Source organism: Rattus norvegicus, chromosome 10, assembly GCF_036323735.1.
Source record: "Rattus norvegicus strain BN/NHsdMcwi chromosome 10, GRCr8, whole genome shotgun sequence".
NCBI lineage: Eukaryota > Metazoa > Chordata > Mammalia > Rodentia > Muridae > Rattus > Rattus norvegicus.
Window position 1 is genome coordinate 100,651,456 of NC_086028.1, and position 13,873 is coordinate 100,665,328.

At 47.9% G+C, this 13,873-nt stretch overlaps 1 protein-coding gene and 1 pseudogene across 4 annotated transcripts; one reads left to right on the plus strand and one right to left on the minus strand.

Moving 5' to 3' along the window:
* Positions 1-1,181: 1,181 nt before the first annotated feature.
* Positions 1,182-2,077, minus strand: Slc25a6-ps2 (solute carrier family 25 member 6, pseudogene 2; annotated as a pseudogene).
* Positions 1,313-9,044, plus strand: Igsf7 (immunoglobulin superfamily, member 7). 4 transcript variants are annotated; one of them, XM_039087794.2, is made up of 5 exons: positions 1,313-1,451; positions 4,315-4,413; positions 4,779-5,123; positions 6,913-7,033; positions 8,815-9,044. In XM_039087794.2, exons 2-5 carry the CDS (start codon positions 4,353-4,355, stop codon positions 8,927-8,929), a joined length of 642 nt encoding a protein of 213 aa, XP_038943722.1. In that variant the 5' UTR covers positions 1,313-1,451; positions 4,315-4,352; the 3' UTR covers positions 8,930-9,044. The 4 variants fall into 4 exon arrangements, with proteins under 4 accessions (XP_038943722.1, XP_340958.6, XP_038943723.1 ...); XM_340957.10 differs by lacking the exon at positions 1,313-1,451 and having other exon boundaries at positions 4,084-4,413; positions 6,919-7,033; XM_006247739.5 differs by lacking the exon at positions 1,313-1,451 and having other exon boundaries at positions 4,087-4,413.
* Positions 9,045-13,873: the final 4,829 nt, after the last annotated feature.

The following is a 13,873-nucleotide window of genomic DNA, read 5'->3' on the forward strand; positions in this document are numbered from 1 at the left end:
CACAGCCCTGGGCAAAGACATGAAATAAACCAGCCTAGCAAGAATACAGGGGCAGCCAATGGAAATGACCAGTGTGTGTTGTGCAGTGTGTGCCTGAATGTGACGGTGTGTGCAGATGAACAGAGACAACTCTGTCCTTCAGGAGCTGTGAGTGTACCCCGACTGTGCCAGGACCAGACACTTCTAGCCGAGGGGTAGAATCCAGGCCTGAGCTCCTTATCCCTCCATGTCCTGATGAAGGCCATGTCCTCTCTGAAGGGGCCTGAGTCCTGCTGGGACCTCTTGCCATCCTCTTTGAGGGAAGAGGACTAAGAGCATCTGCTTCCTTCCATGAAGGACTTCCCAGGCCTGGACCTGAGTGCTCACCTTCTTGCCATGAAGGGTTTGGGGATTTTTGTTGTTGTCCTGTTCTGTGTTCTTCTTTCTGTTCTTCTGTCATATCTTTGCGTGTTTGAGGGGGCAAAGAGAACCCTCCTGGGGGCACACATGTGCCATGAGACATGTGCATGCCATGGACACACAGAGAGAAGCCTTCAATGCCCCTCCTCACCTCTCACCTTATTTGAAACTGAGTCTCTCTTGTTCTCTACTGCAGACATCAGGCTAAAGGTCTCAGGAGCTTCCCCAATCCCCTCATCTCTGAGTCCTGTCTCACCTAAGAGTGCAGAGATTACAGATGAGTGGGAGCATTCAGCTTTCTGTGACTTCTGGGGATCTGAACCCAAGTCATCACTTTGCACTGCAAGCACCTTACCTACTGAGCCATCTCCCCACACCCATGGAACTCCATGGAATTCCAAGTCACTAAGGGGTCTTGGGGTTCTAGATGGCATTGTGGGACATAAAAAGTAGCCCTGATGCAATAGGACTTTCTGTTAAAATGCTGTGTTTATAAATCTCTTACTGACTTTATATAACTTTTTTGTATATTTTTATTTCTTCAATTTTTCATTATCAGGAGTGGCTGAAATAAAACATATAATTGAGTCCCATCATTATTGTCATTATGGAAATGGCCATAAGAGAAAACTGGTCAGATGAATATTATTGCTTCCCACTTTTCAACTGGTAAATAGTTGCCATTGATAAAACAGACAAGCCCAGAGAATCTGTCCAGAATGTTCAAGAATATGGTCTGTTATACAACATGCCTGTTCTCGGGGAGAACACTTAGGACATACTTATGTGTCCTTCTTGATCTCATCATACAAGACAAGCACAAAGGCACCACCCATGCCTCTGAGAACGTTGGACCATGCACCCTTGAAAAAGGCCTTGCCTCCTTCGTCTGGAGCAATCTTCCGCCAGCAGTCAAGCGTGCCTGTATGCACGATATCAGTTCCTTTGTGTCCAGACTGCATCATCATATGACGAGGAACCGTGTCAAAAGGATAGGAAGTCAGGCCAGCAACAGAAGTGACAGACTGTGCAATCATCCAGCTGATGAAGATGTGAGTATTCTTGGGATCTGGGAGCATTCCCTTTGCGGTGTCTTAGATACCGAAATAGGCAGCTTGGTAGATGATAATGCCCTGTACTGACACATTAAAGCCGTGGTACAGGCCCTTAATCCCATCAGATTTGTAGATCTTAACCAGGTAGTCACCAAGGCCTTTGAATTCCCTTTCAGCTCCAGCTTTGCCCACATCAGCTGCTAGACTGGTACGGGCAAAATCAAGAGGGTACACAAAGCGTAAGGATGTGGCCCCAGCAGCACCACCTGATGCCAGGTTCCCTGCAAAGTACCGCCAAAACTGGGTCCTCTTGTCCACACCACCCAAAAAGATCTGCTTGTATTTATCTTTGAAGGCAAAGTTGAGAGCCTGGGTGGGAAAGTATCTGATGACACTGGCCAGGTTACCACGCCAGAAGGACAGGACTCCCTGTCCTTGGGGATACAAACCACACAGTCTATGATGCCCTTGTATCGCTTATCTGCCGTGATTTGCTTGCTGGCGTGCTGTACCTGCAGCAGCAGCTTGACCCTCTCGATGGGTGCTACCACCATCTTGAAGATGGCTGCAGTCACTCCAACAGCCAAGAAGACCTTGGTGAAGGACACAGCGGCATCTGTCATGTTGAAAGCAAAAAAGAAGAGGCAGGCGAGTGCAGGACAGGACTGGGTTGACAACCGGCTTTGACTCCCTGACTCTGGGCGACTTTATATAACTTTTAATGCATGTTTCTGGTCTTCCCAAAGCTTATCTGACCAGGACAGCTCCTGGCAGAGTGACCTAACATGAGCATGAGGTACAATGGGAGCACAACTACTGACCATCACCAATAATTCTGAGTCCCTTGTCCTTATTGATGTGTTCGTCCAAAGGGACTGTGGCATTGTGCTGTGTCGGGTATGTTGATGTGGCACCTGGAGCAGGTTCTGTGACATTGTCTGGAAAGTGACTCTCCATTCCCACGTCCCTCAAGTCTGGACCAGAGGGTACGGACTGATCTCTCGGCTGAGTTAGTTATGAGTCATGTGCTCTGCTATGAGTCAAGTCCTGTTCTGAGGAAATCCCAGAGGTCATCTGTAAGACAGACCTGTGTCTGAACCCCACATTCTCTGATCTCCATTAGCCGCTGTTGAGCCAGGGGATGTAGTGCACTTGTGCCCCTCAGTTCAGATCAGTATTGAGAATTCTCCCAATGTCGGACTGTTCCTTTCCTCAGACAGAGATACCCTCGAACAGAGGATGCCTCTTCTGGGGGAAGCAAGAAGTTGGGGTTAATTATGACTGATGCTTCTTCCTCCTCAGGCCCTGACACACTCTATCCAGGCCCATGACATTTTGACCTGGTTCAAATATGAAAACAATTACAAGTCCAGAACAACCCGTTTGGTCCTTTTGTTCAGCCTTGTGTTTCCTAGAGCTAGATCTCACCTGCTGGTAGAAAGGGAGCCTTCAGCCCAGTGCCCATCTTCTTTGAGGCTCCAGGGCATCATGATGAATTTGCATTCTGTGTTAGTAGGAAGAACATCTTTGTTCGGTGTTGATAGGGACTAGAAGTGAGTGGGATAAGAGTGGATACACAGAGTAGAGTCTCAACCCAGGGCCCTGTAAGTGTAAATGTCCCCCACAAATGTCACCACAGCCTGCACATGTTTCTATAGATCAGAGGGGTATAAGTGCCTGTGTGGTCAGGTGGGTGAGTGGACTTCAGTACTCACTCTTGTTCCTTCTTCCCCAACAAGAAAGAGAAGTAGACGGCCAGCACTGGGAAACTTAGTCATCAGAAAGTAGACATCTTGGGGTTGGGGATTTAGCTCAGTGGTAGAGTGCTTGCCTAGGAAGCGCAAGGCCCTGGGTTCGATCCCCAGCTCCGGAAAAAAAAGAACCAAAAAAAAAAAAAAAAGAAAGTAGACATCTGAGGTCATCCTTACATTCTTCCACACAACACCTACCTGAAATCATGTCCATGTCTAGACATGGGGCCAGGAGACACAGGAAGAGCGAGCTGTCATGCATAGTGACACCCATCTACTTCCGGTACTGAAGGGAAGGGAGATTTCTGCGAGTTCAAGGTTAGCTTGAGCTAAATAGGGCATTGCAGCCCAGGTGGGTGGCCGTGTGAGACACTTTCTCAAATCATCAGGGCCAAAGATGTGTCTTAGTCGGCACAGTGCTTGCCTAGCATGTGTGTAGCCCTGAGCTCCATCTTGAGCACACCATGATTGGGCTGTGGTGACACACACCTAAAATTTCTGGACTCAGGATGTGGGGGAAGGAAGATGAGTTCAAGGACATTCTTAGCTAAATAGAGTCTAGCCTGGGCTAGAGATGCTGCCACAGACAAACAACAAACCAAACAGAATCAGAAGGAAGAGATGATGGGAGGGGAGAAAGCTGTGACCTGCAGGTCTGTACACTTTGTGGGGACTCAGACACCCAGACAACCTCTGAGGGATCAGGTCATAGCATGAGCTTGACCAGCAGTGTGAACCTGGAAATAGTGCTAAAGACCTCATAAACTAAGAGCACCCTATAATCTGAATATTGAAAGGAGGTGGTTCCTCTGTGAAGTGGTTTGTCAGAGAGGGTGGGCCAACTGACTGAAAAAGGAAATGTTCCCCAGGCCTCTTGGGCAGTAGGTAGAAGCCCTCAGGGACAGAGGGCATCCTCAAACCACATCCATGGGTGTCCCTACTTGCTGGGCGTGGTAGGAACCCCAGACTCTGAGGACTAGAGCCCTCCCTATAACTTTCATCTAGAGCCTCACATGGGAGCAAGGAACCAGGAAACTGAGGAGAAAAAGGAGAACTAGGCAAGAGGACATTCTACTGTGTATAAGGAGACTGCTCCTTTGTCCCTCTAGGCTCTGGCATGGGTGCAGGTGACAAATGAGCTGAAGAAATGATCCCCAGAGGAATAGGATTGTGGCTGCCTTCAGCTCTGCTCCTCTCTCGGGTCCCAGGTGAGCACGAGGCGGGTGTGTCAGGTCCATCTTTGAAAATGGAAGCTCCTGCTGTTAGCCTGAGAGGGCCATGGGAAGTGCATGGAGCAGACAACACAGGCAGACTGGCCTAGAGAGAAGGCAGGAGGGTGAGACAGAATCAGGAACCACACAGAGGGCTACCTGTGACCGTCACTGCCATAACCATGTAATCTCTACTTATCTTACAATCTCTGTGTAACCTCAGTGCTGACTCCTGCTCTGACAAAGCCTCTCTCCTTTCTCACTGTTGCCTCAAGATCTGAGGGTTTTCTAAGAGCTGACTCAGGGGAGGCCGTCCTCCTCATCCAGCTATGAGATGCAGAATGGAGATTTGTGTTTTCCAGGCTGTTTCCCTCTGCGTGGCCCCAGCAGTGTGACAGGCACTGTGGGGGAGTCCCTGAGCGTGACTTGTCAGTATGAGGAGAGATTCAAGATGAATAAGAAATACTGGTGCAGAGGGTCACATGTTCTACTTTGCAAAGATATTGTCAAGACCGGAGGCTCAGAAGAAGCTAGAAATGGCCGAGTGTCCATCAGGGATGATCCAGACAACCTGACCTTCACAGTGACCTTGGAGAGCCTCACCCTGGAGGATGCAGGCACCTACATGTGTGGGGTGGATATACCATTTACTAATCACCCCTTGGGGATTGATGAGTTCTTCAAGGTTGAATTGTCTGTGGTCCCAGGTAAGCCTCCTTCATGCCAGGGCAGCCTGAGTCCAGGCCTGTCATTTCCTCATAGAAGAAGGAAGCCATGATCCTTAGCATGATGAACTGGGAGAGTGAGGGATCCAGGATAGGGAGAGTGTGTCCACACATGCTTCTGTTAGAATATGTTTGGTACAAGTGACAGTGAGTGTGTGTATACCAGTACATGTGTGTGCATGCACACAGACAGAAACAATGGGGAACCTGTGTTCTACAAGATATTTTATTATTTTATTTATTTATTTCCTTTTTTATATATTGTTTATTTGTCTGTGTATAGGAGCTGGTCCATGGTGTGTGTGAGTTAAAGGAGAACTTCTGGGTGTTAGTTCTCTATTTCCACCTTGTGGGTCAAACTCATTCATCAAGCTTGGCAAGCAAGGGCCTTAAGCCAGTGAACCATCTCATCAACCCGTGTTGGGGATTCTCTGTGTCCACTGTGGGACAGTTTCAGGTGTAAATGTTTCTAGAGACAGGCTCTGAATCGTTGGCTCTTTGTGACTTCCAGTTCTGTTAAGAGAGGAGTCCTCTGTCCCAGATCTCATACGATCCTGTCCCTAATCTCCATGAGGGAACAGTACCTCTGCACATCAGCACCCTTCTCTCAAAGGTGGATCTTACCTGGGACTGAGTGGATACGTCCTTTCCATGGAGGTTCTTGGGGTACCAGCTCCATCACTGGTTCTGGGACTTCTGGGACATTTCTCAGCGTCCTGAGATACTCCCCAAACAACCCCAAGCTCCCCCTTGTCTCCATTTTCCGGCAACAATTTACTGCTGGGAGAACTCAGAGGATTCCTCCAGGTTCCCCTTGCAGGATGGAAAACGCTTTCAGCTACTTTGGTGGCCAATATTCTCCATGTCTATAGTTCATTCTCAGATTATGGGACCTCCCTTGTACTTAGAACCCTTAAGAGCAGGGGTGGTGAGGGACTGAAGTAGGGGTCAAATGCCTCTGATAAGCCCAGTTTTTATCATCACATCTTCTTCTTCCTGTTCTTGTTGTTCTTCATCTTTCTCCTTCTTTTCTCCTTCTTCTCCTTCCCCATCTTCATCATCATCATAGTTTTTTGAGAGAGGATCTTGAGTATCCAGGTAAACCCCAATCTCACTGTGTTCTCAGGACTCATCTTGAATGCCTGCTGTCCTTGTCTCTGCCGCTCCTGCGCTCAGATTGCAAGCAGACATCACCACACCCAGCTCCTGGTTCTCAATTTTGATTTTCCCCCTTATGTTTCCCTGCAACCTCCTCTGTGGATCCACACTGAAGTCTGGGAAGGCAAATCCCACTGACACAGCTGTCTCTCTGCAGTAGAGGCCACTCTCCCCAGGGCCCTGCAAGCACCTGCCTCTCTAGAACTTTCCATCTGCTCATTCCTCAGAGAACACTGCCCAGTGGCCTTTCTGGCTGACACAGAGAATGAGTGGGCCAGGCAGACAAGGAGATTCACTACCCTGTTTGTCCCCAGAAGGATGGCAGACAAGGAGGCAAACACTGTGGTTGAGATTGAATGGAACCTGACACACTCTCCTCTGTAAGAAGACTGTCTCCATGTTTACAAGTGCAGGCCAGACACTGTGCACCCTGAGATGGGCTGGGAAGGGAATCCCTGACCAGGCATTGGTGTGGCCATGGGGCTGATAGCCTGTCAGACGGCTGTCCACATGCCCCAGGAAGCCATGTGAAGCAGAGTGACAGAGCTTCCTGTGGGTAGGAGACAGTGTGGAGGTCATAGGAATTGTCTTGTGTTCTCATCCTTTGCTCCAGTCACAGGTTCAAGCCTTTGGAGCATTACAACAGTCCCAGAGACCATCAGATCCTCACTGGTACATGCTCAGCCCAGTGTGACCACAGAAGACACAATTCCTGCTCCTAGGGCACGGCCTTGGTGAGGAACCTACATCCATGAGATTTTTGGATTGGGGAGGAGGGGTCATACTGAGAGAGCAGAGGTAGAAGGGTTTGGATCTCCCTCTTGTATACCTCTCCTGCATTCCCAATCTCAGGCTAACTTGGAGGGTCTTGTGAGTACAAGTTGCTCATCTAAAAATAAGGACACAGAAGTGACACTAGGATACAGACCCACTTGTTGGCGGTAAATATTTAAAAACTTGCTAAACCTTTATCCCACGGTAGCCCCGGCACCTGTGGGGCCGAATGGAACTAACCCTAATTTACCTCTGGTTAGTATCTCTCCCGGCAGCTCTCTGCTAGCTGATAACTTTCTGGTAAAATCAGGGTTCTAGAAATCCAGCATGGACTGGCCTGTCATGGTTCCCTGCCATTGACCCTGCTCAGACTCCCAACAACCCAGTGAAATCACGACTCAATAAAGTGTATTTTATCAATCTGATTTATATGTTATACTCTCAATCCACAATCCATCCACACAATAAACTCACAAGCCGATAATCGATTACCTCTGATAAGGCTATAAACAGCTTACCTACATAGGATAAATTTGCCTACAGAAATCCATCACAGCTACTTTAGCAATTCAAGATCACCCATATCTGGCTCACCCTTTTCCGTCTCCATCATGATTCTCCTCCTTCCCCTTCTCTCTCACCTTACAAAATCTTTGTCACCACCTTAGTTTTTTACTGTCCAATCATGGCTTTGACCTAATTTGTTCCAGCCCTCACCTGCATACAGACATCAACCTACACCCACTGAACTGGAGTACTTTCCTGCCAAGCGGGTCCTACCTAAACACATCCAGAGCCTGGAGAAATGGCTCTGGGGAGATGGTTCTGCCCCTCTGAGTATATCTGAGTTTAAGCCATATCACCTACAGGGAAAGTCAGGCATTTCAGCTCATACCTGAAGGACCAGAGCTGCTGAGGTAGAGACAGAAGGATGCCTGAGACTCACTGGCAAGACACCCTACTTGGCGAGCTTCAGGCTAGTGAGAGATCCTGTCAGAAAACAAGACAGATGGGCCAGGTGAGGTGGCTCACACCTTTAATCCCAGCACTTGGGAGGCAGAGGCAGGTCAAGCTCTATGACTTTAGGACCAGCCTGGATTACACAGTGGATTCCATTCTAGCCTGGACTACGTAGTGAGACCTGTCTCAGGACCAACGCAGAGTAGTGGTTCATGAGGAATGACCAAGTTTATTCTCTGACCTCTGCATTTATGCACATGCATGTTTACCTGCATATATACACATGAACACACACTTACACACACACACACACACACACACACACACACACAAGTATCTATGTAAAATGAATAAGCAGGGGATGTGGAAGCAAAGTCACCCAATACTTGGGAGGCAAAAACAGGTGGATGTCTATGAGTTGTAGGACATCTTCGTTCAGCTAGGACTACATAGTATGAATGAATGAATGAATGAATGAATGAATGAATGAATGACACCCAGAAGAAAGTGGGAGAAGTCCAGTTAGAAGAGATCTGGGTGTGGGCTGGGGAGGAGGTGTCTGCATGGTTAGAGGCCCTGAGGTTAGAGGCCCATGGGTTTGGTCTGGAGTTCACAGCTACTTCTTGGGCTATGGATTAATCACACTGGCCTTTCAGGCAGTCCTGTCCTTGTCCCTGCATAGATCTCTGCAGACACAGACCTGGGATGGACACAGGCACTAGCACAGGGCAGCAGCGTCGCCTTCTGGGAAGGGAGCTCATTGTGACTTTGTCCCTTCCAGGTCTCTTCTGGGCAGCCTCTACCTCTGCATCCTGGTGTTTCTGGAGTTGCCAGTGTTCCTGTGCATGCTCTGTGCTGTCCTGTGGGTGAACAGGCCTCAGAGGTGCTGTGGGTGACATAGCATTGGGCCCTGTCATGAGTACCAGTGAAGTCTGTTGATATGGAGGCCCTGTCCCTGGATGCATCACCTCTGGTGGCCAAGGACAACCAATAAAGCTGTGTTCTTGAGAATGCTTTTTGAAGATTCTCTGCACATGTCAAACACATAAAAGAATGTGTCCAATAAATACCAGCTGGGGAATTGGCTCAGCAGGTAACAACACTGGCTGCTTTTCCAGAGGTCCTGAGTTCAATTCCAGTAACTACATCGGTGGCTCACAACCATCTCTAATGAGTTCAGATGCCCTCTTCTGGTGTGCATAGAATATTCATACATTGAGTAAATTTATTAAAAGTAATTGCAGAATTATAACACAGCACCTTTACTTGTTCTTTGGTAAGTTCACACTTGTGTTGAACATGACTCTATCCTGTCCACCTGCGTCCCCACCCTCCCACTCCCTCAGGCCTGTGTTCCCTCCTCCCCTCCATGTCCCCTCCCCCTTCTCCCATTTCTCTTTTTCATTTTGTATCTCACCGAGAACAGTTAGCGCCTCCTGACTGGATGCTAGCTGACCTTGCTGACTTGGTCTTGGGCATGTGACCATGGCTGTAGTGACCTCAGGATCAGGAGACAATGCCACATTCAGAACTCAGCATTTCAGGGCACTCTCCTCCTCTACCTCTGCCTGTGGAACTCTTTCCTCTCCCTCTCTGCCTTGTGGTGGGATGGCGGTGTCATACAGGGCTGAGCACTCGATGGTCATTTACACCACAGCAGAAGGAACCATCGCCAACCCAAGGCCAGGGCAGCGCTCATTCAAGGATAGAGACGTAGACACTTAGAGGACAATGTGACAGCTTGTCAAATAGATACGTACACCTTCCATGAGAAATACCCAATGCACTGTGTCCTCCAGATTCACTAATAGAACGTGGTCTATACAGATGACCTTACTGTCTGCTGTCACATCCCTGCTTCCCAGCCACCCTGCTGACATCCTGAATCTAACACTTCTATCTGCTTGGCTTAAGGCTTTGCTGCATACATGCTCATGGGCTGCCAAGGGTGTATTGTTTAGCTTCTCTGTCATCTCTGTGTCTGATTGTTATATAAATGAAGTTATACTTTTTCTTTTTTTTTTTTACATAGAATCTTTCTATGGATGCCTGGTCCAGAATTCACTATATAGACCAATTGGCCTTAAACTCAGAAATTCACCAGCACTGTTATACCAGGACCAATGTTATATTTTCCCCCCAGTTTTCTGAAGTAAACCCAAAGCCTGACTCACAGAACAAGCACTTTACCACAGAGATGCACCCCATCCACCCCTCCTGTCTGTCTGTCTCTCTGTCTGCCTCTTGTTTTTCCTCCATCCTTTCTCCTTCCTTTTTTGGCATTTACAGGGTTTCACTATATAGCCCAGTCTACTTTCCAACCCCTGATCCTCCTGCCTCTGCCTCCCTAGTTCTGGGGTTACAGCCATGTGCTACCATGCCCAGTCACCTGGTTCATTTCTAAGTCTTGTGGCTTTAGCAGTTTACATTGTGTCTTTAAGGTTTCTACATCTGATATGTGGATGCTCTAACATGCATCCTGCCTGTGCTGCCCTGTGGTTGGCTATGTAGGCACTCAAGACATCATTTTTCCCTTCTGTGGTTAAACACATTATAGCCTCCTTTGCTTCTCTCTCCTTCCCTCCTTGTCATCATCTTCTCCTCCCTCTCCCTTCCTGCTGTTGTTATGAAATAAAACACAAGCACTCATCACCAAGACCTGCTTTTATGTGAATTCTGCTGATCTGCCTCAGGTCCTCATGCTGGTTCATTGAGCCCTTTATTGACTGAATTACCTCCACCGTCAGATATAGATATAGATATAGATATGGATATGGATATGGATATGGACAAGGATATGGATATAGATAGAAGGAGATATATATTTTGATGAATAGCTTTTAATTGCAGTGTATCAAATTAGTCGATATTTCCTTTCTGGCTCAGACCTTTGGCTCTGAGTTAAGAAATATCCATACAAGCACATGCTTGCAATCCCAGCACACTTGACTTAGAGCCAGGAGAACCTGGAGTTTCATCCTCAGCTACATGGTAAATTCTTGGTCATCTTAGACGACATACGATGGTGGAGAGATGGTTTGGCAGTCACAAGCACTGTCTGTTCATCCAGGTTTGCACCCCAGTAGCCTCTAACTCCATTTCTAAGGGATCCAACTTCCTCTTCAGCCCTGTCTGAGCACTGCTAGGTACAGTAACATGCACAGGCACAAACCCTCATGCAAATAAAAATAAACAAAAATATTTTCAACAAAATAACCTCAGAAGATGAAGAGGAGGGGAAGACTGGTACTAACAGGAAGAAGAGAAGGTGACACACTAAAATTTAAATTGCTTTCCTGTATTTTAAACATGTTTGTGTCTAACTCCTTACATTTTATTTTTCATGATTATTGAGTGCATGTGTGATGGGTGTGTGCATGTGCATGCCACAGTCAGGGCAGACCTTCGTGGAATCAGTTCCCTCCTTCCACAGTCACATGAGGTACGAACACTGAATGCCGGTCCCCAGGCTTGTGGAGCATCGTCACCCACTGAGCCAGCGTGGGTCACACTGAACACCGTGGTCTTGGTGTCTCTGCTCTCTTCTTAGGTGTGGATGAGTCTTCATCAACACTGGTCAGGTCCTCTGCTGCTCCCATCTTGGGAAAGACAATCGAGTTCCTAAAAGGAAAATCAAATTTGGGCTAGAGAGATGGCTCCACTGAGAGCAGCGACTGCTCTGTCAGAGACGCTGAATTCACTTCTTAGCAGCGAGCCTGTCTCATAGCCCAGCTCAAGGGATTAATGCCTCCTTCTGGCCGTTGTAAGTCCTGATCTTATAAGGTAGACAGACAGGCAGGCAGGCAGGCAGGCAGGCAGACAGACAGACAGACAGACAGACAGACAGACACACACACACACACACACACACACACACACACACACACACACACGCACACGCACGCACGCACCCATGCACACACATGAAAAACAACACAAAGTTTTATAAAAGGAAAGGTTTTTCTGAAAAGCCCGTGTTGGGACTTTGAGTGCGAGCCCATGTCTCAGGCAGGGATTCTGTTGCTGTGAAGAAACACCAACCACAACCAAAAGCAACTTGGGGAAGAAAAGGTTTATTCTGTTGTCTCTTCCATATCTCAGACCAGCATCAAAAGCAGTCAAAACAGAAGACAGACAGGGCAGGAACCCCGAGGCAGCAGCTGATGCAGAGGCCATGGAGGGCGGCCACTTACTGTTCCTCTCCTCATGGCTTGCTCAGCCTGCTTTCTTATAGAACCCAGTGCCACCAGCCCAGAGCTGAAACAGGAAGTCTGTCCCTGTATGTAGTCATGGTGACTTGCTGTCCTAGAACTCACAGAGATCCCCCTGCCTCTGCCTCCCCACTGTGGGCATCAAATGTCTGTACCACTCTGCCTGCGTGGAGCTGTTTCTCAGCTGACGTTTCCTTCCCTAAGGAGACCATAGCTTGGGCCAATTGGACATTAAATCCAGGCAGCACAGAGCCTCCAATGCACCGTTAGGATAACCTCCTCATCTATGAGCATGGACTGTAAGCACAATGACTTGGGAACTTTGAAAATATCTTCTAAGAGTCAATGGGATGGATCAGCCTTGCAGTGAAATCCTGGACACCTGAGGTCAGTGCCCAGGACTTAGGGTGGAAGGAGAGAACCAACTCCCATGAGTTGCCCTCTGACTCCCATGTGCAGGCTGCACTGCACCCCACACTCACAAACACATCCCATACCACACACCCGACAAATATTATTTAAAGCAAAGCATAAAATGTTCTTTAATAAATGAATTCCTCTTTGAAACTTGTTTGTATGTTTGTTAAAGTTGATTTTGAATACAATATATATTTATTTTTCCTTTTTTAAAACATTAGTTTTATTTTAATTGTATGTTTGTGTGTGTTTGTGTCTGCCTTCCAGGAACAGAGCAAGGGTTTGTGGATTCAGCACGGTGGATAGAGGGTTTGCCTAGCCTTCGTGAAACCTTGCATTCACTGTCCAGATTCTCATAAGACCGAGCATACTGGGGAATGCCTTTAACAACAGCATTTGATGTTGGAAAAAGGAAGATCAGAAGTTCAAGGCCAGCTTGAACTACAGGAAACTTCAACTTAAAGCCACATCCTCCCTCTTGCTCTGAGCAAATGCCTGGGGCCTGAGCAGCCACTGTAACAGATGCCCCTGGCCAGAGAAATCCCTGCTCAGAGGTCTCTAGCAGTGCTGTCCCAGGCTGAGCCTTAGCAACACCCTTTGCAATCCTGGCCTTCACCTAGGCTACTGCCATGGGCTTACCCTGGGCTGCCTTGTGCTCCCTTGCTACTGCAGCCACACTGTCTTTGGTTGCACTCCTTTCCCATAATACTCTGCAACTTAGTAACCTCCTGGGTGAGGGGTTTGCTGGATTACATCTTTTCTCTCTCTGCATCTCTCCTTGTGAATCTCATCTGCTTTTCACATTTTGTCTAGCATTGCATCCATTCAGTAGAGGACGTCCCTGTTCACCTGGCTGGACCTCCCATGCCGTGGCTTGGTCTTCTCAAAGACTGACATCATCTTTCTTCCTGTGTGCAAAACTGAGACGTTCTGTGAAGGAAGTTAATGAGAGAAGTGGATGAGAGAGACCTAAAGGAAACTCAAGCTGAGCTTCAAGTCCTTGCAGGGTGCTGGCATCTGTCACCTCCAAGGACAGGAGAGGGGACCACACCATGTGGCAGTTCTCTGCTCTATTCTTCCTCTTCCTCCCAGGTAAATAGCAGGGGCTATAGAATCTTCCATGTTTGTGGTGAGGGTGACACAGATGTTGTGCCTGGGGTTCTGGAAAACCGGCTGATTTACTCATCAGCTGCTAACTCCCAGGGATTCTGT

Bases quoted from the DNA above. Each gene is read 5' to 3' on its own strand.
- Igsf7 (XM_039087794.2), top strand. From the start codon at position 4,353: ATGATCCCCAGAGGAATAGGATTGTGGCTGCCTTCAGCTCTGCTCCTC. The intron at 5,124-6,912 runs GTAAGCCTCCTT...CCTTTGCTCCAG, and splicing joins TGAATTGTCTGTGGTCCCAG to TCACAGGTTCAAGCCTTTGG. The intron at 7,034-8,814 runs GTGAGGAACCTA...TGTCCCTTCCAG, and splicing joins GCTCCTAGGGCACGGCCTTG to GTCTCTTCTGGGCAGCCTCT.